Here is a 27266-nt window from a genome sequence, read left to right as displayed (position 1 = left end):
TTTTGGTTTTTGCCGCCATTGACGTCAGCAGACATCCAAATAATTTGGACTGAGAGTGGAGAATGATTCGTTCTTTCTTCGCTCCCCGTCTAAATGAATTGGATGTCTAGTGCCATCAAAGGCTTAAAATATGAGCATTCCCAGCCAGTACTCCAAATTTAAATGAATTTCATGTCTATCATTACCATTAACAGGCAATGAGTTAACCATTTCTCCAGCTGCTCCATCTTATCATGGAGAGAGGTACCGATCTTAGACATTTCTTTGATACAATTATTGAGAATGGTTATGATTCTCTATAAAGTAATAACATGTATAAACTAATAACATGCTTCAATTGACAAAACTTCTATTCACTTGCCTAAAAGGTTTTACTAATCCTCTGCCAGTGATGTTTTTAAAAAAGTGTTTAAAAATAACTTTCTAAGTACAAAACAATAAAAGGAGGAATGCCATTAACCAATGAAAATCAGGCAATACTTTTGTTTTTCAGTTGAACAGAATTACTATAAAAGGAAACTTCTTGAATAAATAAATACCATGCAATCCTTCACTTACTATTTTGTTTAAAGGAAATAAACAACTTTTGAGACCTTTATGTTTCAAACAGTGTACATTTCCAGGAAATGTGTAGCTTTTAGTTTGGAAAATTCCACTCTAACAGTCTTATTATTGATTCATGATTCATTTACGTGACCTTCCTGTTCCAATTGCATTGAACTAAAGAGGAATGGGCACATGTTTTGCAATATCTTCCTTTGCCCAAGTTACTGTGCATTTCTGTTATATTCTGTATGCCAAAAAATGGGCATCAAATTTGCTTCAGTGTCTAAAATCTAATATATCAGAGTATTAAAATGCTGGGCTCTTAGTCAGACAAGATGAATTCCCACTTTGTCAAATTCCTGTACAGTATATGGCTTCTCTGACCCAGTCTGAGCTACTTTTATTGACCCACAGGACCACACAGGTGTTAGACCTCCAGGGTGATGCTATCAGACCTCCACAGACGAAGTGAAGAGCTAAATGGAAGAACAAAAAGAGCAAGCGGGTGAGTAAGAGGCTCCACTTAATTCATTGACTTCTATTGACGATGCGAAACGTTCAATCCATTTAAACTGGAAGGGCTAGCAGCTGAGTGAACAAATGTCACTCCTTCCGGTTCAAAAGAATTGGACATCTACCAGTGATAAGCTCATTTAGGTTATTAGCAGAAGAATGAAAACGGACACATTGGGCATCTATCATTGCCATGGATATTCAATTCTTTATGGCAGTTATCTGACACACTATGCTCCTTATTTCCTCTCGTCTGAATCAGGGACCTTCTAACTGCTTCCAGATCTGATCGTCTGGTAAAAAAAAAACCCTTCCTCAACTATGTTTTGCTGCTGCAGAGCTTCGTTTTGGAACATTTTCAAACTGGAAGTGGAAATGTACGTCTCCAGCCAGTGAGTCAGCTAACAAGGTACTTCTTTGAAGGAAACCACAGGCTAGGATGTATTCTGGACTTTGTTTTTCAAAAATCAAATCAGCGTCAGTTGGGTTTTATTTCATGTTCAAATGGAGGGTCTTTGATGGGTGTATCAGTTAATGTGTGGGAATGTTACATTTACTGGAAATGTAAAAAAAAAAAACATCACCTTTGCCAGAATAATGGCATATTTGTTTTTGTATGAGTCTGCATAGAAAGATAAACAGAGCATTTGAATACCTTAGTTTGTGTTCGCACCACTTCTACACTGTTACTATTTATCAAATACTTGATGACATGTAAATGGCTGGCCAGCTTCTACAACTTTTTGGATTCATCACTCATTAGTCACCAGTAGCAGCCGCGTCAGGGCCTCGTGTGCACAAGGGGCCTTTAAGACGATGGCCCTTCAATCATGTGAGGTCACTGCGGTTAAACAGAGGCGAGAAGCGGGACCCTTTTGTTGTACTCTGTTGTTTACAGCTGGTGACATCAATCTCTGAGGACTCTATCATTAAGCATTGAGAGAAGCTTTAAGCCTGCAGTTAAAAGCCGTTTAACCCTTTATAGATTGATAGATTATTTTGGTGGGAAAAAAATTCAGGGCCATTGACGCTTATAGTCAATTTATGTGACTTTTTTCGCCCATGTGCTGTAAATTTAAATCGCTTTTTTCGCTAGTAGGTGTTCAAACTCATAAGAATTGAACAGCCATTTAATTCTATCCGTCTATCACCATCAACGGCAGCCTAGGAGTTCTTTGCTTCACTTGCTTTTGATTTTAGGGTTTACTTCCCGCTTATTTTTGGTCACTTTCCATTGATTTTTCTGGCATTACTTTGAGAAATAACGTCTGAATATGGCCCAAAATAACGTTCAATTTAAAAAAAATCATTGTATTTACCTCATTCACTGCCATTGATATATAATCAGTTTAACTGGAATATCTGGCAATGAATGAACATGTTTCATGGTCATTGATGACAATAAACATCCAATCCATATTATCTTGACTTCTATCATTGTCAATGGCAACCAATTAGTTAACTTATGCAATAACATTAAATCTGTTGCAACAGTATGAAGATTGTTGATGCGCCTACTTAGTTTCTGTGTTGTAAGTGGTAAAATGCTAAAATTACTATTTGGTTGATATCAAAACAGCTTATTTTTAAAGCAACTTTGCTCTATCGATCTTCATCAGTGTTCATTTAAAGCCCTACAAAGGGTTAACAGAAGGTTGGAGGCTGTTATTTTGTGTTGCGCTGGGGTCCGCAGGGGAAAGTCCCTCGGCGCAAAATGATGCTCAGTGGTACAAAAGCCTTTATGAAACATTGAGCAGTCAAACAAAATAGAGGATTTAAAAAACATAAGAAGAAGAGGGTACGTTTTTTGTAAGCATTCCTATTATAAATGATTCTATATTTAAATGAATATTTTGCAAACTTTTGTCCACCCCTTGTTATTGTATCCAGTCAAGTTTATGACTCATCTCGTCTAGTTGACTGAATCTGATTATTCGCACCTGCAGACACAACCTAGGCACTTTTTTTTAAAATGCCGTTTAACTCTTGAATTGTTATCTCCTCAGGTTTCAAAGCGAAGGATCACTCTGAGTGAACAAAGGCAGACAAGGATGGTGAAAGCTAACGTGGACAGCTGGCACTTTGACGTCGTCGCTCAATAACACACAACGTGAGGCACTTGTCAAGACTCAAGAAGACCCACCGATGGTCTACCGTGAAGGTATTCATGTTCCGCGACTGAACGCCAAAGGGGGAGCGTGAAAAGAAAAGAAAAAGTGATGAGTCACCAAACTTCCCAAAACCCACCTCCCTCCCCTTCCTCGTTTACGGGAAACAGAATGCTGTTTTTTCTCTCTCGTGCTCTCTTTCCAGTCTCAGACGTTCATCTTCTTGACAAGCTGCAGGGTCACGGCCTGTGTAAATGTGTGTCGGTGAGCTTGTTTCATCCGTCCCTGTGGGGGCTGCTCCACCAAACAGGTTTAAAATATGTGCAGAAGACAAGTTTATTAGCAGTGTGCGGGGGAGGACGTGAATAGTTAACGCTCGCTTGGGAAACACATAAGCCTTTGTTCAGAATTAGAACCATACCAGGGATTTTTGGACGTTAGGGTTTGACAACTAAAATCCAAATTGATTTAGAATCGTATTTATGTCATATTTTTTGGAAGAATTATCTATGACCGATGTTATTTTACATTAGACACACTTTATTATGAGGCGAGTAGCCCAACAATGAACTGCATTTGTCATGCGTTTTTCATCTTCAAACATAGAAGTTATTTTTTTATGTGTAAATTTAATATGTTTTTTTTTTTTTATTAGTGATCTGTAAATGTATGTCATAAGTACTTAACATGAGCAGTAAAATCCAAATAGGCTCCATGAAATACTTTTGGGATCATTAAGCAATACCAGGATTCAACTTAACTAAAGGACTTTGAGTCCCAAAAATATGGCAGTTGGGGTCCATAAATCTATCTATAGTCTATAAAAATAACTTTTGTAGTTTTATAACCAGGCACAGCAAATAATTAAATGTCTTGCTTCTCTAAAATGTAGGCACAGCCCAGAAATGACCTGTAACCCTTTTTTTTAAATTACCCAATAACACTAACCCAGTAACTGGTTTCAGATAAACCCCCTAAATACTCAATTTTAGCAGAAATTATAATGAAGTTGTCATGTTTTTTTTCTCTACATCAAAATCAAGTAAATGAAATATCCATTTCATATAAACCACATCCACATAGTTGACTTACATACAGTCCAATTATGAGATCGAATCACTTAATCCTTAATGTGAATGTTGAACCATTGAACTTAGTGTTCTTAGCATCTGAAAATTTTAGAGGTTGAGACAGAAAATTGACTGTGATGACAGGCAAGTTATCCCCCAGACAAAATAGCAAGTAGTGTAATTGTTAGGAGGAACTCAGGGTGATATTGTTCAGCTTTTTGATTCGGGAGAGCAACGCTCCAGGTCAAGCAGCTTTGGGAAGAATCCAGTATGAGCCATCAGAAAGAGTTTGAAAGTTCATGGGAGCTTTTGTCGCAACGTGTTTGTAATCCTACATGACAGCTCCCTGTTCAAACGTTCATAATAGACCTTTATGCACTCTCCTGTAATTATCTTTCTCATTGCTGCTGGTATCGTGAGTTGAGATTTCTTTGTGCGCCACAAATAGACGTGTTTGTCTTGACAAGGCTTATGATGGTCACCCCACTTCAAAGGTCTTTGACATCACTTTGGTTGGCGTCAGTCTCTCCATCAGCACTTGGAATTTATCAAAAGAGTTCTCCGAGAACAAATGACAAGCCCACTTTTTGTATTTATTGAAGATGTGCAGGCTCAGCAACTTTCTTCATTCTTTTAACAAAGTGCCAATCAATGGCACATCATAAATGTGCGAGTTGACAGGATGTTATATCCCTCGAAAGTTGGAGATCCGTCACGATCGGTGATTGTCCGAATGTGTCAGTATCACTTGGACATCCCTGTGCTAACAGTGCAACAGGTGAACATCAAGTTTAATTAACTCTATCCGTGCCATTGTCGATGACAGATATTAAACTGGCTGAATGAACATTCGTCCATTCACTGGACTGGACATTTGTTGCTGTCAATGGTAGCCAAAGTGTTGCAGTGGCTTGTGTGGTGTTCAATATGTATAGTTATTTGTACTTAATTTTGACAAAAGCTGGGGAGAAAACTGAACAGAATTTTGACCAAAAAAAAAAATTTGTAGCTCTCATCATCAACACATGATCTTTTTATATCATGATAGCTTCTCTGTGTGTCTGTATGCATAATGTGTTGCCTTGCACGACCAAGCCGCTGCACTGTGATGTGAATAAGCAGGGACACGGAGCAAACCTCCCTTTCCCGCCGTCTCCCCTCTCTCAATGCAGCCAAGTGCGTCGCTGCAATTACAGCCATGGTAGAAAGTGGCGTGTTGATTGTGGTGGACAGGCCCAGTAAACAGTAGCCTGCGTGCTGCTGAGTCAGGTGGCATGTCACTTTGAGTGAAGGCCCTACTCTGATCACATTTGTTGACAAGGTGCTCTTTGGCCTGGGAGACTGTCTATATGATTGTTGAGTTTCTTGGGAACAAAGCTCCCCACATATAAAATTCTTTTTTTCCTTTTCTCGCCACGTTTTTGACATGCCGTGTAGCCAACATTCTTTGACCAATGCACACCATTTCTTCTTCAAAACGGTCAAAAACTTCGCAGATTCGCAGATTTTCTGTCCATTGTACAACTCAGGCTAATCGTTGCAACCAAAAACACAAGAAAATGCCATTCATTTCCAAAGGACAATTTCCGATATGGTACTTGTTCTCAGGTTTTTGTCAAATTCACATAATTTACATTCACAAATCAATTTCGATGTAAGTTGTCATCCATCAGTTAGCAAAAATGTACAATTCCACCAAAATTCGGCAAAAAATCCTACGTACTACAATCTCGAAGGCACATTTCATTTAGCATTACACATTAAACACTCATAAAAATACATTCACTCCAACTAATTTTAACCTCAGATCTGCAAAAAATCTCCAATACTTTTGACCAAAAAAAATCCTCAAATTGGCCCCAAGTTCACCCTATATGGCCAAAATAATTATATTTGATACATTAATTTTGAGCAATGTAATATTTTTTTCCCTGATTAAAAACTGATGTAAGAATATGGTACAAATCTTTGACAATAACCCAAACCATGCCCAAGCCATTTCTCTAGAAATTGCATTTTATATTTCAGGGAAGGACTTTAGTTAGGAGCTAGGCCGGCTCCACAACCCTGAACAAGGGACTGAAGGGTAAAGATTGTTTGGGTGTGTTTGTGTGTGTACAGACCAAAAGATAGGGGAAGTTGTGCAAGGATTGAAGGTGTGGTTCCCTGCGTTTTTGTTGGTATGTGTTGACTACTCCTTCAAATACTGTATCACGCCCAGCAAACGGTCAAGAAGGGTGGCTTTTGAAATCCTTATGTATAGTTTTGCGCATTGTAATTCCACTTCAGGAGTGTTCTCCAAAGTATAGTGCGTGAGCTTTTTTCAAACCACTGCACAATTTTGTTACTGACATATTATAATCATAAAGTTAAAAACAGACTCAATTTAACTGATTGGCTGCCATTTACGGCTGTAGACATCCAATCTGCATTTGCTGGGCCATCCACTTCAAATGGATTGGGTGTCTGCTAATGACAAACTCGTATGAATTCACAGAAGTATGAAAAAAAATCACATAATTTGACATCTATCGTTGTCAGTAGCTGCGGAAGAGAGTGAGTTATTTGTATTGTTTGCCCTGGCGGTTCAAATAGATTGGTCTTTTACTAATGAGATACTCATTTAAATTCACAGAAGGATGAAAAGAACTATAAATGATTGGACATGTGTCATTGTGAGCGCCAGGGAAGGAGAGTCAGTTATTTGTACTTATAAATAGGGGAGGAAGGCTTTTTAAAACTGACGTTTTGCATTTTATTTACTTATGTTGTGCTATTTATTATTGTTATATGTATATTATATGTATATTTTTAAACTTATATAAAGACCTAGCAACATTTTGCTTCATGTAGGCCTCAATATTAACTTTTTATGTTCAAGTCAAATAAATCTATCAATTCAAATCACCAAAAAGGAAGAATAAATGAATAGAAAAAGAAATTAAATTTTAAAAATTCAATTAAAATAAGTAATTAAACAGAAATATTCTGTGGTTATCGCTTCCAATATCACTTTAAAGTTGAGGTTTTAATTAAACAATGGTAAACATCTAATTCATTTAACCTTTGTGGACTGGCTGTGAATGCTCAAATTTAAGCACTGCTCTATTAACACTAATGGGCCAATCCAGTTTATGGACAAGAGGCCATGTTATTTGCACAAACTCCTCGTGTCAGACAGCAGGCACCAGCATGACTAAGTGGCAGAGTCCTGTTGTACATGTAACAACTCAGTCGAGGAAAGAATTCTGGAGAAGGGCGTGTTAAGCATGTCTAAAAAAGCAAATAGGGTGGAGAAGCGCTGGTCTGTCTGGTGTTGAAGAGGTGCACTATTGTTATATACAGCACTAGACTGAGTGCATAAGGTGTGTGTTTATGTTCTTCAACATGTGCTCTGAGCAACATGCACTAACAGTGTTCCAGTGAGCTGTTATTATTCCTGTTTGGTAATTGTTGTTTTTGCAACGACTGTTCTATTACGTCCATTAACCAACAATGTTCCAATACAAACAAAAGGATTCTAAATTGAGTCCAACTATATTGTGTACATCTCATGGTGAAAAAAAGCACTTTACATGCCCCATGCTTTGTAAAATTATTTTTTATTAATTTTTTTTTAGAAGTTCTATGGTCAAAATGGTTTAATTGCAGGACCCCTCAAGGTCTACAGTGGTCAGTGGTACATAGACCATGGGTTGGGTTTACGTATTTTCAGCTAGTCATTTGTAAATCTTGCATTTTATCCTTGCCTTGAAGATAAGATAACCTTGACGAGTAACTGTGTGTTCCTTAGTGGCTTAACTTTCATTGCCATTGACGATGATAAATGTCCAATCGTGTGGTTCGCTTCACTGTTCTGCTGTGAATTTAATTGGTTTGTCGATAGTTGACGGCCATTGCGTTCATTCACGGACAACCCTCCTAGTTCAAATGGATTGGGTGTCTATCTCTGTCAATGACAGATAATTATTTAACTGATTATTTTCAGGCTCATTAGCCATCTACATTGCACAGCTTTTACAGTGATTGTTTTGGACCCTCTGTGCATTCTTTTAGGACCATGTCAGTTGCATTGGCCATACACAGTTGCATCTTTCAGTCTCTCGTGCTTCACTTTGGCTATATTTAGATGTACCAGCACACAATGCATACAGTAAGTGTCAACAAAGAGCAATGAACCCGCTTTGGTGTCTCAAGCTCATGTTCAATTTGGATCATCTTGCATGATAGCTTGCCAGTTTCTATAGCAAACTTGGGAGACAATAGGGGTGTCTCACGTTGCATGGAGGAGCAATGCACCTGATACTCTCAAGGCGATTGGCCCTAATCACAAGGGTTCGTAAAGGGACTGTCCCCGAGAAAAGGCGTTTGTTACCAAACTACTGTGACTCATTCATGCTAGCCATGTGCAGCCTATTTGTGTCTGTGTTTGTGTTGGGGTGGGTTGGGGCATAAATGTGTGTGTGTGTGTGTGTGTGTGTGTGTGTGTGTGTGTGTGTGTGTGTGTGTTCGGGGGGGTGCATGGGGTTTGTTAGTGTGTAAGAGAGTGAGAAAGGTAGGTAAGGCTTAGAAACAGACAATGAGCAAGATTGACACACAGAGAAGATTGATCAAAAACAACTTCATTGCACAATAAGAAGCCATCAAATTTAAGGTTCAATGTGTTCTCTCATTCGTTTATCATCTTCATCCAACTTTGACTCGATGACGACTACCATTGGTTTGACTACTGCCTCAGTTGAGTCATATCAAAATGTAGATTAGTCAGTGATGGGGTCAATTTTGCAGGTTGCATAACAGGGTAAAACTGCTGATTTAAGAGGCTACTTTCAAACTACTTAATGCACTTTTATAATGTAGCCTCATTCAAACATAAATGACGGCGAAGGTTGCCACTCGATGGACGTAACCATAGCTCATTCAAACAACGATGACGCGACAATAAGAGCGACTAAAGTTTAGGACACTTTGACATGACTAACGGGAGAATCCTGCACCATTCAATTTCTTGTTTTCGCGCATTGACTCATATTGGCACTGTTGTTCTATATACCGAATGCAAAAGGCCACAGATCTCCAAGTTTATTTCCCTGGAGTCACATTAAAATGAAGGAAAGTGATGGCTCCAACTAAGATTATTTAGTAAAAATGTGCAAACTAAATGAGTACATTCTTTAGGTTTGCATATTTTAAGCATTTAAACATATTAAAGAGAAAAAACTATATATTAGGTTTGTGTTTTTGGTGACAAAGAAAACGTTTTAAATGTTTATTTCCCTGGAGTCACATTAAAATGAAGGAAAGTGATGGCTCCAACTCAGACTATTTAGTAAAAATGCGCAAACTAAATGAGTATACTCTGTAGGTTTGCATATTTTAAGCATTTAAACATATTAAAGAGGAAAAAATATATATTAGGTTTGTGTTTTTGGTGACAAAGAAAACGTTTTAAATGTTTGAGTTTCAGTTTGATTTATTTTATAAGGGACAGCACATATTAATGCACATATTCATATTAATGTTAATGAACATATATATGTAAATATATGACAGGCTTTAAGATGTTTGAGGAAGAGGTTCAAAGACAGAAGTTTATTATGGTAATTGTTATTGAGTTCCAGGTATGTGAGGCACAGAAAAGGTACTTTGGCTGAATGCAATGTTTTTGAAGGGAACTACACAGTCACCTCTAGAGCCAGCCCTTGTTGATGTGTTGGAATTTTTTGTACAAAAATCTTGCACTGGAGGAGGAGCTTTGTGATGTAAGATTTTGTAAACTAAGGTGGGATCTGCATATTGACTTAATGACTTAAAAAAGAATTTCAGAATGATGTAAAATCTTGGAACATTACAGTTGAAATGGCTTTGTTGTTTATCACTGTCGATGGCAGTGTAAGACTTTATTTGAAAACCAGATCTGTCAAACCTCAGAAACTGTTATTGGTTGAAAATTCATTTAAATGCTAATGTTCATTTGCTGACACCCCGTTCTTCTGCTGTCCAAGGCTGTATTTTTCACTTCCGGTATGGGATGTTTCATTGTTTATCCCCATTAGTTTGGAGATACAATATAGGCCTTCTACCACCTCACTCTTGTCAATTTGCACTGTGCTGTGAATAGAAACTGTCACTAGGCACCATGTTGTCAGACAAACAAATTGAAATAACAACTCTCGAATAGTTAAGTCAGGAAGTAAATGAACAAATCGCTTGATTGAATTTAAAAGACAGACGACGTGTCTGTGCTTCCATTTTGTCGGGTCAAGCTGTTTTAAGACGTACGTAACATGCCAGCTTCCTGAGGTTGGAGTATTATTAACTACCTGGACCAGCATAGCATGTTTGTAAACGTGTGGTTTGCGCGGGAGGGACGCGCCCACTGATAAGGAAGAGGTCGATATAAATCTGCCCTTCCTGACACCATGTACCTGTGAGTGAGGTCATGTCTAGAAATGTGGTTTGTCATTAGACTCTCTGTGTGATTTTCCCTCCATCTGTGGTTCACTGTGGTTGTGTTGTTTTCCTCTTCTGGTAACACCTGAGAAAGCTGCAGGGGAAATAAACCGCTGCCAGCATTCCAACACATTCCAGTTCCAAATGTCTGGGCACAGCCACACATCCTCAACATTCTTACATTAAAGTTGCAGTGTTTCCTTTGTCCACAAATGATTCATTCACATATGGGAGTACATATTTTATCTTGGTGGTATAATTAGTTGTTGTTGTTTTTTTGGAACTCATTTAGCTGCCATTGTCTGTGATACCTGAACCATATATTTGGTTTAATAAGTAACTGTTTTTACATTTTCTGCACTGTAATAGAGGCAGCCCGGTGGATGAGTGGTTGGTACGACGGAGCGTTCGTTCCCAGGTCCTGGCCTTCCTGTGTGGGCCTGCGTGGGTTTTTTCCGGGTACTCCAGTTTCCACCCACATCCCAAAAATATGCCGCTTAGGCGTGTTGAACACTCTAAATTTCTCTTAGGTATGAGTGTGAGCAGAAATTGTAGTCAGTCTTCTTGTGCCCTGTGATTGTCCAGCCATTAATTCAGAGTTTCCCTGCCTGGTCCCTGAAGTCAAAGGCTCCAGCATCCCCCTTGTGAGGATAAGTAGTACAGAAAATGAATCAATACACTATAGTGTTGGCATGTTAGCAGCACACAAGGCTGAAACTCCGGAAACACATCAATGCCTACCTACTGTTCTAAAGGCTTTGATTTGATTTTTTTCAATATATTTATTTACTTAATAGCCGACATTGACAACAATAGACATTCCAATCGATTTCAACTTGAGCTAAGCCCAAACAGAATGAGGAAGTGAAAGTCAACTTCGCTAAAGAACCATGTGATTCAACAGAATTTTTTGAATTTTTGAATATGGATTTATTTACAAAAATAATATATAATATAAATTAAGGTTTAAAAAAATCTGTTCTTCACAGATAAAAGGAACCATCACATTTTTCCCCCCAAACCAGTAACCCACAAGCCAAAAAAAGTAAATCATTACTCAATCTTGGCTTCTGACCCTCCCACCTCCACCCTTTAGTTCCCCCCGGAGGGATGCTTGTGCGTCATAGTGGGGTTGGAAAAGAGGAGAAGTAAAGCTTTTTGACTTTCAGGAAGGAAACACATCTGGGGAATAAGGAAAGAGAGAACGGGTGAAAAGAGGAATTAGCGTGGAGGAAGAGGGGCTGGCCAAAAATAGTCTGCCGGAGTTTTTCTTTGGGGCTGACTAACGTCTATAGTGGACCCCCCCAAGTCAAGAACCTCACTTCCTCCCAGGCGTCTTATTCTGGTGCTGAGTTACCTGATTTGGGACCCCACTGTTTGTTCCCTGAATCGCTTGTACGAAACAGCTTTTATACTCATCCTATTAGCATAAATCTAATGGTCGTGTAATAGTAATCCCCATAACTGGCTTATTATAAGATTTTTATTCAAATACCATATACGCCTAGTGTGGGAATTCTATTTCAAGTGCCTTTTGTCATGTTTGGTGTGATGGAAAACAACCAGTAAAGGGTAAATGTGCATCCCTCTGGTTCAGAAGTCATTTAGTTTGAAAACAAATCAGGATGGAGGAAGGACAAATCATAAAAACAAAGATTAAATTAAAGAACAAACAAGTGAATTGATCACGGTTCATGTTGAATGTTATCTGATCAGAGTGGAAATGGTGACAAGTTTATAGTGATTAATATCGGTTGGATGACAAATAAGGAAGCCAGGGTGAGATAATTGCAGTACCAAGGAATAGGGAGTAGAAGTGTGTACGTGTGTGACAGCATTGTTATAGTTAATAATTAAATGAGATAGAGAGATACCTTATAATTTATCTCAATATCACAATACAGCACAATATCACTACATTATTCATTGGATTTTTTTTCCGATTTAATTTTCTGTTTTGAGGGTATACCGAGGGAAAACAATTCTGGATCTCAAGCTATTTTACATTGTAAAGGAATGACATGTTATTCCTATTTTTTATTAAATAATCCGTCATTTTGGGTGCACATTTAAACTTCCATAGAGAGATATTTGTAGTTCATATGTCAAGCTGGGGGTGGCCCGTCGGATGAGTGGGGGATCCGGGTTCAAATCCAGGTTGGTCCACCTGTGTGGAGTTTGCATGTTCTCCCCTGAAGCCCTGCGTGGGTTTTGTCCGGGTACTCCGGTTTCCTCCCACATTCCAAAGACATGCATGGTAGGCTGATTGGACACTCTAAATTGCCCTTAGGTATGAGTGTGAGCGTAAATGGTTGTTTGTCTCCTTGTGCCCTGCGATTGGCTGGCCACCAATTCAGGGTGTCCCCTGCCTCTGGCTTGAAGTCAGCTGGGATATGCTCCAGCACCCCCCGTGACCCTAGCAAGGAGAAAGCGGTTGAGAAAATGAAATGAGATGAGATGGGATTAGAAGAGATATTTGTCTTCATAATGTTAGAGGCTCTCGGTTGTATTGGAAGGTTTTCAAGGCCATTGGTCAACTAGAGCCACCCAGTGGTGTTTTTAGGAACTGGTAATGTACAATAGTACACATCGTGTTGGATGGGATAGGCTTCAGCACCCCCCGCGACCCCTGTATGGATAAGCGATATGGAAGATAAATAAATGAATGGCATCAGCAATGCAGTTTAACAGAACTTTATCTTCAAAATAGTATCACATTAATTTTTCCCTGTAAATTAAAATCCAAAAGTATATATTTTTTCGGATCATCCAACGTCTTGTTGTTGTCCTATTTATACTATGTATTTCAGACAAACTGACCCGTGACATAATCCGTTTCCATGGAAATGCTCTAAATACGGAAGCTCGCTGGGCCAACTGGAGGTGACAGAAGGGGGAAAGGCTAGGCAGGCTGGCAGGCGGAGCTCACGAGGAGGCCATGGCAGCAGCTTGAATGACGTGGAACGCAGACGGAGTCCGCAACTAACTTTGCCGGAAAGTATCGGAAACAACATTTATCTCCTCGATCCGAAATCGATGCTTGCACGGTAACAAAACAAAGCTCCCCCTCCAAAAAAAAACGAAAAACAAAATGAGCCTGGACAAAGCCGAGCTGTGTGACTCACTTCTAACGTGGGTGAGTTTGACTTTAGCAGCGTAGCATTGTGCTAACGCTAACAGGTGAAAGGAAGCGATGGCATAGTTATGGTGATCGCACATAAACGCGCTTTTGCAAGATGATTTTATCACTGAAAATGACACCAAAGGACGCAGCCAACGTGTAATCAGATGTGAAAGTTGAGCGCGCGTCGATAGCAACGCTAATCCGATCCGCTAACTCGATCCAGGTAACCTAAAATATGGTGTTTTCTTTTTTTTTACTCATCTAGAGACGAATGTCATTAAAAACAACAATACATCAGTTTTAACATGTTAGATTTTCAGTCAAAAAGAGAATCAGATGCCAGTTTGGGAATGTGGAGGACTTAAACCAACACGCAAACTAACATCATTTCCGTATTATTATGTCAATATTTGCATTTAGGCAAGGCAAATTCATTTGTATAACATAATTAGACACATGATCAATCGACGTGCGTAAAATCACATTAAAATCAGTATGAAACGATTGGAACAGTTTGCTATAAATAATAATAAATGATGAAGTCAAAGTTTTTAAAACATTACAACAAGTGAAAAACTTTATTGTTGTTTGAATGTGGTTAAAAGGTGTGTACGGTTTTGGGTTCGGATCTCAGCTCTTTCATGTAATGGAAAATCTCTGGAATTAACTTTTTAACCACATTAAAACCTAACGTGTAAGCACAGGTATTCAATCTTGTGTATTTCTCACTTAAATGGAATTTTAATAAAATTTCTGTAGTCCTCAGAGATCAAGGACTCTCCAAAATCAGAAAATATTTACTAGATTGACCTCAGGTGACTGAGTAAATTTTGTGCACCAACCTGATAGTCCATTGCCTTCCATTGACAACAATAGATGTCCAATTCATTTAAACTGGGAAGACTGGCCATCGGTGCACTTGATGTGCAGTCCATTTTGAAAGTCAAATAAATTAGACGTCTAGCACTTTAATGGCAGTCAACGGGTAAAGTAGTTATTTTTAAAATATATTACATGCCTAATCAATAACTAATTGCTGTTTTTGATCTAGTCTCTCAAGGATAAGATGTATGTATTTATTCTTTATTCTTATGTTATTGATTTCAGTTGCAGACGTTCCAGGTGGCATCATGCAATAGCAAGCAAGACCTAACAAGTGGAATGGCCATTGCACACGTCTTAAACACAATGCAAGTATTTTATGGAAACTGTATTTTAGCAAACTACTAGCTCAATGGTGATAATTTTAAACCTAGATAGACCCAAACCCTATTGAACATTGTCATTCTATTTTAAAATAAGATTCCACCCCAAATTTAGTTGTCCACAGCAAATCTTCCAATGTGTCAAAAGTCTGAAAATTATTCTACATTTTCCAAACCATTGCTTATTTTCTCTTGTGCTGCCATCAACAGAGACTCCTCTTGGTTTAATCAGACCTGGCTGGCTAGAATTAAGGAGGAAAGTGGAGACAACTGGCGCCTCAAGGTAAATGTCAAATTCTGCAAAGCATTTATATCATTTTTTTTAAAATGAAACAATTATTTTGTGTGTCTAGGTCAGCAACTTGAAAAAGATCCTCAAGAGCATGCTGGATTATTACCATGACGTAAGAAATACTCTGCTTTCAGAAACCTTAGTTTGGCTTACAATTGCATTCTTCTGGGTAAAAGTGATCAATAGAATTTGTCAGGCTGTTCCCACACAGTTGACTTGTATTATTGTAATGCTTCCATCTCCAACAACAGATACTGGGCCACCAGGTTTTAGAAGAGCATTTGCCTGATGTCACTCTTATTGGTGAGATGGAGGACCCCACTGAACTGGGCAAGCTACTGCAGCTTGTATTGGGCTGTGCTGTCAGCTGTGAAAAGAAGCAAGGTATTAAGTGGTTTACTACAGCAAGTTACAAAGCTTTTGTTTACACATTTCCCCCCCCCACCACAATTGCATTGAGCTCATTGATTGCTATTGACGGTGTCCAATCCATTTGGACTGGAAGGGGTTATTTTTTTTGGACTGCAGGAACAAGGAGAATTCACAGAAATATAAAATGGATTTAACATCACTTCCAATTGCACGTGTTAAACACAGACATTTTAAAAACAAAACATTAATAAAAATTTAGTGTTATTGTGGTACATAAGTATATATATATATATATATATATATATATATATATAAATATATATATATATATATATATATATATATATAAATTTTATTTTTTCATTTTTTTTATAATGTATGTAATCAAAAATATAGAAATGCTATTAATAATTAAAAGAATATATTACATATTTTAAAAAACAAAACAAACCGATCTGGTCTCTGTGTGTGGGCAGATTTATTTGGTCACCCAAGTATAGCTAATGTTAATATTGTAGCCTTTTGAGGCAAAATGTGATGTCCACCCATTTGGACGCTTGCTCTTAATGGGTTTGAGTTCTTTTTTAATTACCAAAAATAGTCATATGCCCTAGAAAGGGTTTTGAAAAAAGGTTAACTGTTGAACAAATGTGACTAGTGCAAAATTCTATCTTAAACGTTTTTTTCTCTATCCATATTTGTTCTGTCAGGCCCGAGATACAAAGTGATAACTAGACAAAGAAACAAACGCTTTCTCATGGAATCATTTTATTGAACAACTGGATATGTGATTTTCTTTTGTGAAAACAACATCCAAAACAACCTATTTTTTGAAATTATTTTTTTTCGAGCATCTGCGATTAAGTTGAATGCATAAAATCAATTCATTGTCCAGGCTGCAGGGAAAAACAAGGAGTAGCTAGAGTTCATATCACATGATTCTTATTTTAGAACTCTTGCCGTCATAGCAATCTGAGTGGCTCATTTGAGAACAATTTCCAGCTTATGCTTTGTAAAAAGGATCAAAATGATCATGTCATCCAAGCTTAGCAGTTTCAACTCTTTGGCAGGAGAAGCGGTACAAGTTTTCTTTTCAGGAGATTGCTTGTCGCTAATCGTTTTTTTGGCTGCACTTTTACCACTCTCTGCATTTTCTTCAACTCAGAGCAAATCCAGCAGATAATGACACTGGAGGAATCTGTCCAACATGTCGTCATGACAGCAATTCAGGAGGTAAGTCAGTCTTCTGTCATCCTCTTCCGCAGACATACTTTTAGTCTTTGGTTAATTTGCAATCAATGAATGCCTCTTGCTTTGGAGAGAGAACTGTGTGCCAGGAAGCCTTGTTATTCCACAATTGTTGTTTATTTCTATAAATATTCATTTGTCTACTCTTTTTTTTCATTTGTTATGTATATTTAATCGGATCCACTAAGAGCTTCATTGTTAAGTCCTGTCTTAACAAAACTGTAATGCTTATTTTTGACTGGAATACAGAACACTGGTTTTTAATTGTTACTTTACTAATTAAGAAAAGGGAAGCAATATTTCAGTAGGAAATAATCAAAATCTAACCCAAGGGTGTCAGACTCAGGTTGGTTCGCGGGCCGCTTTAACGTAAACTCACGTGGGCCGGACTATTTTAGATATAATATTTAGATTTTTTTTTATATAAATGGATTAAAAGAACTGGATTAAAACCCCTAAATATTCAATTTTTTATAGATCTAATACAATGTTTATTTGAGCTTTTTTTCTTAGTAAGGGAAAATCATTTATTTAATCATTGTTTTTCATTTCAGAAGGAAACCAAATTTTTCTTTATGTTCAATATTAAAGTGGAAAACAAAAAATATTTTTTATATATTTTTAGATTTTACAAAATGATTTTAGAACTAAAAACACAAAGAAAATGGGTTAAAAATTGCAATTATTGATTTAAAAGGGGGAAAATCAGGAAATGTAATATACATCTATATCTATCATTTTAATTTGATCCTAAAACAGAAAGTCACCACTGATAATTTACTTTCCCGGGCCACACAAAATGATGCGGCGGGCCGGATTTGGCCCCCGGGCCGCCACTTTGACACCTGTGATCTAACCCATCCATTCCAGATACTTGCACCTCAACATAAAATACATTTGAACATTTTTAATATAATTGATGATGATAGACATAAATCATGTGGCTCTTTCCATTTTTCTTCTCTGAATTTACTGTAGTTTTTGACTACTAGTTGGATAAATAAACTACTTTGTTGAGTAGATTTTATGGTGTGTGAAAAAAACAGCAAAGCTGGAATGTGAATCCTCAATTTTCCTTGTTTATTGTGAGTTTTGTCTGGAATTCTATTATTTTTCGAACCTGACTCAAGAAAACATTTAATTTAGCTATATGCAAATGGTCTTTTCAAAATGAATGAAAACCAAAGGGATGTACAAGATTGCAGCAATATTTCAGGAGGATAAAACTGAGAAGTAGGTCAGGCGAAAACAGAGGTTTCATTGTAGTGTTATTTTAAAAATGTTTATTAGGTCATCAGTGTTGTTGTTCAAACACTGAAATCTGTTGTGGCGTAGTATTTGGTGTGCTGTGGAAAATCATCCACTTTCACCTATTTGATAGAAAAATGGTTTTAGAAATCTGTAAACCAGCTCAGGTGTCACAGAGTAAAAATAACCCCAAATAACATGTTTTGTTTGTTTGTGTTTGATTCCCTCCACTGTGTCTTAATCAGTGTATCAAACATATTGTTTCCATATGTGCCGTTAATTTTTTATATATATTTTTTTTTTAAGCTTCTATCACGAGACCCTTCATCTGAACCGGGAAGCCCAGAAACTTATGGAGATTTTGATTATCAGGTAGAAAAAAAAAGTTGATTTATTTTTTATAAAGCTTCACTTTTCAACTAGCATTTTTTAACCTTCATGACTATTCTGTATTGCAGTCCAGGAAATATTATTTTCTAAGTGAGGAGGCTGGTGAAAAAGAGGACCTTCGTCAACACTGTCGTGACCTCGAACATCAGGTTCGTTTATGAAGTCTTGTTAAGAGAATGTCAACATCAAGAATTGCTTTGCTGCACGCTGTTTGTTCAACGTGTGCGTTCTGGCCTCCATTGATTTAAGAGACTGAGTTTGCTTTCTTTTGATTGGACATTGTGTAACCCTGGCTTGTTTTCCCTGCCACTCTAGGATAAGAAATCGATTTTAATTCATTGACGGCGATAGACGTTCCAATGGGTTGCATGCCTATTAGTGACGCATTTTAAATTCACAGGAGAAGGATGAAAACATGATTGGACATCTATCCCCGTCAAGGACCGTAAAAGGGCTCAATTCACCCACACAACAAAGTTCCAATGTCGTTGAGTGTTGCGTAACATCAAGCTAAAACTGACACGTTGCGTTTGGATGGCACTGCAGCCAACTCAAATTTACACTGCTTTCAGCCCACCTGTTTGTTTACTTGCATAGCCCACGCTTTAAGGATTAGTCACTTGTTGTTTGGAAATCAATTTGCTGTTGGTGGTCCTGTGCTAAAGCATGCAATCTGTCCTTAAAGTGCAGTGAAGGTTGTGTGGATTCCAGCAGGTAAGTAGCCACTCCCCCTTTTTTTAAATATTTGATTGCTGGCATGTCTAACCTGAGAAGCCCCCCACTTGCTTGACCCACTGTAACATTTTGTATGTAAATATCAGGGATGCACCGAAATGAAAATCCTTTTCTCAAACCTTAGTTTTAATATTAAGAATTATAAAAATATTCCTTTGATGATTATTTGGTCCTGAAATTTCAACAATGCATAGAGTAGAATAGGATTTAACATAAATTAAATGTTTAACTTGACCCACCACAGAATAAAAATCATGTTTGAAATGCTAATGTTTTACTGGTTGACATACACCACCTTTGTAGTTTATTTTTACTATTTGTATTATATTTTGGTGCTTCCGAATGGTAGTTGAAGGGATCATTTTTGAACAACTTCTCTTAAAATGGCTCTTGAATGGAACAGACCCCATGACATCACAAAAATAGAAGTTTCCAAAGCTGAAAAGACAACTTGATATCTTTTTAGCTCCTTAAAGAGGGCAAGAAGAAGTGTAAATTGAATGTCATTGGTGCTTTTCCGCTCTACATTGGCAAGAAAAAGTATGTGAATCCTTTGGGCTTTCTTGGATTTCATAAATTATGTTCTGGTTTTAAGTTCTAACAATACAATCATACATTCTCCTAAAGTAATACTGCCCAATTTTTTTTTAGATTTTCGTTTATTGACCACTATATGTTAACATTCACATTAAAGGGTGGAAAAAGTACTAGCTAATTTTCGGTGCATCTCTCGTAACTATCCTTTCAACTGCTTACTTTTTTTCCCTAACTCACCTCAGAAAAGTATGCATTGATCACATATTGAATGAATTATATTCAGTCTTTCACGCAAAGTACCAATATAAAGTAAACAACTTCACCATTGAGACAAGCTTGGGGACCTTTTGTACCAGCTGATGAAGTCTTGAGGAGTGAGCATGTAAAATGAGAACATAGCATGCGTATACACAATGACTGGCACTTTTCTCAATGACCTAGTCATATGCTTTGGACGGATACGGTTGTTTTCACGAGAAAGCCTGGCTTCTATTTATATTATCAAGCCCTCTGATTTCTGAAAATACGACTTTCCTTGCACGTTCCTCTCAATTTTCTCGCCATTTACGTCCTTAGCTCTCTGTGGCCCTGGAGGAGAAGTTGTTGCTCCAAACAGATAATCGGTCCTTGAAGGAGAAGCTGACCCGCACTGAGTCGTTTGACATCTCCAGCACTGCCATCACCGGGAAGAAGCTACTGCTTCTGCAAAGTCAGATGGAGCAGCTTCAAGAGGAAAACTACAGGTAAAAACATTACATTATCCTTCTTTCATATTTCTGCTGTGAATTCAAAATACTTTTATTAATGGTAGATGTCCACTGTTGGGGTTTGTTGATGTTTTGGAATCCTTTGTTGAATTTCCTCATGGTCAAAACAGGAGTTTTTGTTTCATTTGTTTTTCTTCTTTGTTCATGCAACTTGCTCTTAGGCTGGAAAATAGCCGAGATGACACGCGTGTGCGTGTGGATATGCTGGAGCGTGAGTTGGGCAACGTGCAACAAAGGAATGAAGATTTGACCAGTCTAGCGCAAGAAGCACAAACCCTCAAAGATGAGATGGATATTCTCAGGTAAAACTATGTAATTTCAAGTTTTTTTGTCACTTAAGAGAGGTTTATTAGCCAGGTATGTTGTAAACACAAAAGGAATTTTCAATTTGATCCTGCACATCCCAGCTTGCTAAATCATAGGCATCGACTCGTTTAAATAAAATTCAAAGAAAATGTCTGTAGTACTTAACATAATAAAATAATGTTTTTCACTCTTTTTTTAAAAAACGTAAATAAATGAGAAATATCAAAAACTGAAAATATTTCCTTAACAGTAGTTTAAAAAAAAAAATGGATCAGGAAAATGTTGAGTAATGTCTTAAAAGGATCAATTGATGATCAAAATAGATTAATTTGATCTGTTAATTAGGGCAACCTTTAGTTGACAAATATAATGGTCACCAAAAGGAAACGACAACTATAATTTGGCCTGCAACAAAGATTAGTTTGGCACCTCTGTTGTTTGGATGCTGCTGTCCAAAAGTATTTTAATTTAGTCCGAATAAGATTAAAAAAATTCTCACGTTTGCTGCTTGTTTTATTAGTCAACTTTTGATCCAACATTTGACATCTATGTTGACGCATCAAAACAATTGAATGTGGGAATTCATGTGAATGCCTAAAGCTCCATTATCATCTTCCACTCACAGAAACAACTCCCACACTGCCCACACGCAGACGTCCATTCACCTCCTCACTCTGACATCTGTGTTGATAAGACATTTCATGCATTGATGTCGCTTTGCGTCAGAGCATCAAGTAGAGTGAGGAGCCAATCGGGAACGATTGCACCTTCCTGGCCAGCCACGTGTCTGCACAGATACCGTGTCCTTACCTGTTACTTCTCCTGCCTTCAGGCACTCTTCCAACCGGGTGAACCAGCTGGAAACTTTGGTGGAGACTTACAAGAGGAAGCTGGAAGATCTGGGTGACCTCCGAAGACAGGTACGGCTCCTGGAGGAGCGCAACACCATGTACATGCAGCGCACCTGCGAACTGGAGGAGGAACTCCGCAGGGCCAATGTCTTCCGTGCCCAGATGGACACGTACAAGAAACAGGCGAGTTGTGGATGGGGAGGCCGAGCCATACTTTTTCCAGTGTGGACATCAAAGTGCTATTAAAACACAGTCTGGCCTGTGCGGGTGCTCTCGAGAGCCGTGTGGTTCTTGTGTAAATTTCTTGCCAACGCAGCCTGTCGCTATGCCCTTTGACACGTAGGCTCACGAGCTTCACGCCAAGCACCAAGCCGAGGCCATGAAAGCTGAGAAGTGGCAGTTTGAGTACAAGAACCTTTCTGATAAATATAACACACTCCAGGAAGAGAAAGAAGTCAGTGATTAACTCTAAACTTTCGTACAGCCTCACTAAAACACTGAGTTTATCTTGTTTATGCTAAGGAGAATTTTGTTTTGCAGCGTCTAATGTCTGAAAGGGACACGCTTCGGGAGACAAATGATGAGCTGAGGTGTGCACAAGTCCAACAAAAGTTTCTCAGAAGCGCAGGTAGGCAGAAACCTTTGAGCACATCTCAAAACTTCCCGTAAATTGTATCAGAGGTGAAGAGCATAATGATTGAATGGTGTCAAACCCTTTGTTATCCTTTTTGTTGAAACGCACAGCAAACTGGTTCCCTTCATTGTAGGGGTTAAATCAAGCATATATTTTCTTCCAAGGTGATTGCTTTGTAGTCTATCTAGCAAGGTTTTATAGTCTATTCATTGATTCACAGGGAACTTGTGTAATGATTTCATGACTGGACTGGCGTATTATGGTCTAGTTTTTTTGTATTTGTTCCGCCTCTGGCAGCAGCATTATGTATTAACTGCTGTTACCTGATTATTATTTTAAACCTGTAAACGCAGCATCACAATAATCTACAAAAAAAAAATCCAAGAAACGTTTTTCCATGTTTTGTCTGGACACAAGCCCTTAGGCCATAGGTATTTAATTAATCTTCGTTTGGGAAAGAGTGCCAGTTATTTGAACAAATCATTTTTATTGATATATATTTTTTTTTTTGGTAAGGCTTCAAAGGTTCCATTTGAAACGTAATCTCTCCACAGGGAACATGTGTGACAAAGAGGCCGCTGAAGGAAACCTTGCCGCAGAGATCATGCCCACAGAGCTCAAGTGAGTATAAATCTAGACGTGTGAACGGCTTAAGTTGTTTCGACGTGCCATTTTCCTCTGAATCATGGGATTTGAAGCTAGTTATTCCCACACAAATCTGCACTGGTGACATTACCTTTATTGTTTTGCAATAACCCCACACATTATTCCAGTGTTTCCCCTAGAAAATTTAAAAAGCCTGTTGTTAAAGAAGCCCACAGGGAGTCCCCCATGTTTTTGAAAATGGAAAAAAAAATGAGTTAAACATCCATTCTTAGAAAAAATCTTGAAATCCAGTTGTTAAAAAATACAATGCAATGACTGTTAGATGGGACAGCTTTTCTCACAAATGGTCTCGATTCCAGGGAGACAGTGGTGCGCTTACAGAGTGAAAACAAGATGCTGTGCATCCAGGAGGAAAGCTACAGGCAGAAAATAGTGGAGGTGCAGGCTGAGCTGGAGGGAGCTCAGCGCAGCAAGAATGCTCTCGAAACCCAAAACAGGTACGTGACAGCCTGCCGTGGACTCGCGTCGCAAAGCAAGGATAAAATCAACTCCTACCCACTCCCTGCCGCCATATCATGTGTTCCTTGACATTAAGATGGGTGTTTGGCTGAGGGTAGGAGTGATATCTGCCTAAATGTCAAATCACCCTCTGGACCGCGTGGGCGGACTGGAGGACAGACAGCAGAAAGCCAGATTGTCTCTTGTCTGCGTGTGCGAGTGTTTATATGCCTGCGGGCATGTGGACATGTGGGTGGACCGAGTGTGTGCGTATGTGCGTGTGCGTGTGTGTGTATGCATCCAGGCAACACCAGGCCCAAGGTGTGGGAAGTATCTTCAGTAACAGGAGGAGAGGACTGGCGTGAGCATGCTCAGTAGAGCGTGGCAACGCATGGCCCAGCAGCGCGCAGATGCACAAGGATCAATGCTTTTTCACTACTTATTTTCTTCCCACACGTTCAACTTTTGCATTTCATCCCCCTCTTCTATGCTCACTCCTCCACAACAAAGCCATTGTTCTGTCTCTTCAGGCTTCAACAGCAGCAGATATCGGAGTTGCGATCTCAGGTTGAAGAACTCCAGAAAGCACTCCAAGAGCAGGACAGCAAGACTGAAGATGTGAGTGCTTTGTTTCCAGTCGCTTGTCACGTTGATAATCTTGGCAAGATAAACAGAAACAAAAAATACATTGGACAATCAATGCTATTTTTTTTAATCAAAAACTCGAAGCCTGACGAAAATAACTGTTTGCTACTGCAGTATTTGGCCTAGTTTAACTACTTTGTGTGGGAATTAGAACTGTGTTTGCTGAGTCAACGTTAACGCCTGCCCTTCTGTCTGTCTTGTCCCTTCCCGCCTGCCCCACCGAACAACCATGCCAAAATCAGGCCATCGTAAGTACGGCCCACCCTCTGTCCAAATGGCCTGTGATTCAACTCTTTAACAGCTTGGATTTACAGCTTTTGTTTTGCTTTTGTGTGATCGTGTGCCCCTCTTTTAAAGAAGCATGCGGATGGTTTTGAATTTAATCATGTAATGTTCTTATTTTCCTCGCTTTAGTCCTCCTTATTGAAGAGAAAGCTGGAGGAGCATTTGTAAGTATTGTCGTTTGACTCCAATAGTGTTTACAGTCTTAATGTTTCAACAGAAGAGTCAAATCACATGTCATTCCAGAGAGATGCTCCATGAAGCCCACATGGATCTGCAAAATAAAAGAGAAGTCATTGATGATTTGGAGCCCAAGGTGGACAGCAACAGTTGAGTTTTTTCCCCTTAAAAAAAGTTTTGCATCTTGTAATTACACGTGTTGATAAAAATAAATGTTTCACTCAGTGGCAAAGAAGATAGGCGAACTACAGGAGATTCTGAGGAAGAAAGATGAGGACATGAAACAGATGGAGGAGAGATATAAGCGCTATGTGGAGAAGGCAAGAACGGTCAGTCACTTTCACAAAAACATCATTGGCTCCATGTGTCACACATTGCAGGTATTATGGTTGTCAAAAGTCTCACATTTATAAAATAAATGTTAATTCTGAAATGGTTTATTACCATTTTGGATCTCCAAACTACTGATACGCATTCATTAATTTTTGCATGACCACCAAATTTTTTGTCAAGGAAATAAATTGGATTTTTAAAAACAAATTTAAACTGTTTTTAACATATATATATATACATACACACATACATATAATATAACAATATAGGTGGTGAATACCCTGGATTCAAAACAACAGCCAGTGATGGCAGCACCTGAGATACTTGCCATGAAGAACCAGCTGAGAGAAAAAGACAGAAAAATCCACCACCTTGAGGTACGACAATGATATTGTTACAAATATATCTGGCTTCATTACATTAATAACATATTTTGGCTAACACGCCACTAATGTGTTGTCGTATTAAGCGTGATTATGAAAAAAGCCGCTCAAGACACGAACAGGAGGAGAAACTCATCATTAGCGCTTGGCACAAGATGGTAAGAAATGTTCAATTTGGATAAATGTCTACTCCATTTACTTCATGTTGGTCCAACTTTCCTTGCTATTTCAGGGAATGGCCCTGCATCAGAGAGTTGCGGGCGAGAGGCTGAGCTCACCCAACCAATCCATGTCCTTCCTGGCTCAGCAGAGGCTGGCCACCAACGCGAAGCGAGGCCTTGCTCGGACTCACCCGAGATAACTCTTCTGTCTCCCTGCCTGGCACTCCTTTGCTGTACATGCCTCCTTGTGGCGTAACATGGTAATGAAATGACAGAATTCGTAGCTGCAAATCCGTGTTTGGAAGAGCAGAAGCGATAAAAAAAAAAATCTGTCTCACCTTTTAAGGTGACTGGTAGTCTATTGGAGAACTGTATAGTCTTTTATTTTTATTTTATTTTTTGTCTTTTTAGTCACTTTTAATAGAGTTAGCGTTGCTAGAATTCTAGTGACGTGGTCCTACTGTCTTCCGGAGACGTATGGAACAGAGGAAGAATTTATAATGTGGCAATAAGGTTGATATTACGCCACAATGAAATACCTCAATTAACTCTTGCTATTGCCATTGATGATCATAGATGTCTAGGCAAATTAGAAATGTGTTTCCCACAGGTAGACATCCAAACCATTTGAAGTGGGAACATTCGCTGCCACTCCCACTTCAAATGGATTGCACGTCGAGCGCTGTCATTGGCAAGCAAAGAGTTAATACACTGTAAAAGTACAACCACTTGGTTAGCTGTATTTTTTCCTTTTCATGTGAATTGCCTTAATCTGCACAATAGGACGTATCCTATATTTAAACTTGTTTTCACTTGAATAATAGTCCCGAAACAGCGTTCACATGATCAGCCAAAGCACTTTCGCGTAGTGGCCTTGATATTCTCACCAAATTCTTCCTCTTGGGGTTCAAAATGAAGTATGGGATATTTTCAATGAATTTTGGAGTATTTGCCTTTTGTCATATTTTCTGTAGATGTTAGCTGAAAAGCACGTCACCCTGTGTTTGTTTAGATTTAGTAGCTTTTATATGCATGTCCTAATTCTCATGAGTTTAATTTCATGTGACTTTTTTTTTCCCTCATTTGTTTCAAGCAGGGTACTAATGGTTGTGGGTCAATCCTAAAGGCACTCACCACTTTAGACACTACAGAAATTTGAATGTAGGCAATGGAAGGGCCTCCAAATATGTCGCAACACTACGTTTTTTTTAAAGATTTTTACTACTGTACTCAAAGCAGACTATTTTCAAGATTGCACTTGAAGAAAATGATTTTTTTTTCTACAGATGTGTCCATTTAAGCATGTCATGGTGATAATACATCCAATGGTAAAGCTGCTGCTTTGTGTCTTGTCTTTCATCTTGTCAAGTGTCAACATATGCTGTTGTCTTTGTAGATCAAAATTTGCATGCAGATTTTTTTTGTGGTTTGTGTTGGTGTGTTTGGTGTGACACGTTTTCTCCTTTTGTTTGTTCGAAAATTGGTCAATGAGACGATAGCATACTGAACTTGATCCAGGGTCAGACAAGTTAAACATTTAGTAGTCTGTCTTTTCCACTTTTGCACTACAAATAAATGGGAGATGAAAGATAGTATTTTGTGATTTGTGTTTTATAACAATGTTTAATGCAATGGAATGATTTGATTTAGAATGTTTGAGGAATTGCTTTTAGTTTAGTGACAGGATTGAGGGTGGAATTATCAACATGAAAAGGTGACAATGTGTTACACAGTTTTGTTTTCATTTTCTGAACCGCTTTATCCTCACTAGGGTTGCGG

The 27266-nt window shown here is 38.4% G+C and overlaps 1 protein-coding gene across 1 annotated transcript in view; it reads left to right on the top strand.

The window, feature by feature from the left end:
- The window catches only part of hook2 (hook microtubule-tethering protein 2), a 40099-nt gene extending 13020 nt beyond the window's left edge, over positions 1-27079 (top strand). The window contains exons 4-28 of the mRNA XM_077618478.1: positions 961-1051; positions 1343-1468; positions 3066-3220; positions 13501-13826; positions 14922-15004; positions 15230-15302; positions 15373-15423; positions 15563-15695; positions 16849-16916; positions 18486-18551; positions 18638-18718; positions 20418-20584; positions 20770-20910; positions 21747-21948; positions 22109-22219; positions 22306-22393; positions 22954-23020; positions 23365-23502; positions 24034-24121; positions 24563-24597; positions 24677-24759; positions 24836-24939; positions 25213-25320; positions 25413-25484; positions 25559-27079. Of these exons, the coding sequence (XP_077474604.1) occupies positions 13782-13826; positions 14922-15004; positions 15230-15302; positions 15373-15423; positions 15563-15695; positions 16849-16916; positions 18486-18551; positions 18638-18718; positions 20418-20584; positions 20770-20910; positions 21747-21948; positions 22109-22219; positions 22306-22393; positions 22954-23020; positions 23365-23502; positions 24034-24121; positions 24563-24597; positions 24677-24759; positions 24836-24939; positions 25213-25320; positions 25413-25484; positions 25559-25687 (2133 nt within the window). The 5' untranslated portion in view covers positions 961-1051; positions 1343-1468; positions 3066-3220; positions 13501-13781 and the 3' untranslated portion in view covers positions 25688-27079. The remainder of the gene's footprint in view (positions 1-960; positions 1052-1342; positions 1469-3065; positions 3221-13500; positions 13827-14921; positions 15005-15229; positions 15303-15372; positions 15424-15562; positions 15696-16848; positions 16917-18485; positions 18552-18637; positions 18719-20417; positions 20585-20769; positions 20911-21746; positions 21949-22108; positions 22220-22305; positions 22394-22953; positions 23021-23364; positions 23503-24033; positions 24122-24562; positions 24598-24676; positions 24760-24835; positions 24940-25212; positions 25321-25412; positions 25485-25558) is intronic.
- Positions 27080-27266: the final 187 nt, after the last annotated feature.

This window comes from Stigmatopora argus, chromosome 14 (assembly GCF_051989625.1).
Source record: "Stigmatopora argus isolate UIUO_Sarg chromosome 14, RoL_Sarg_1.0, whole genome shotgun sequence".
NCBI lineage: Eukaryota > Metazoa > Chordata > Actinopteri > Syngnathiformes > Syngnathidae > Stigmatopora > Stigmatopora argus.
The sequence above is the reverse complement of the archived record's forward strand: the minus strand, read 5'-3'. Positions and strand labels throughout refer to the sequence as shown.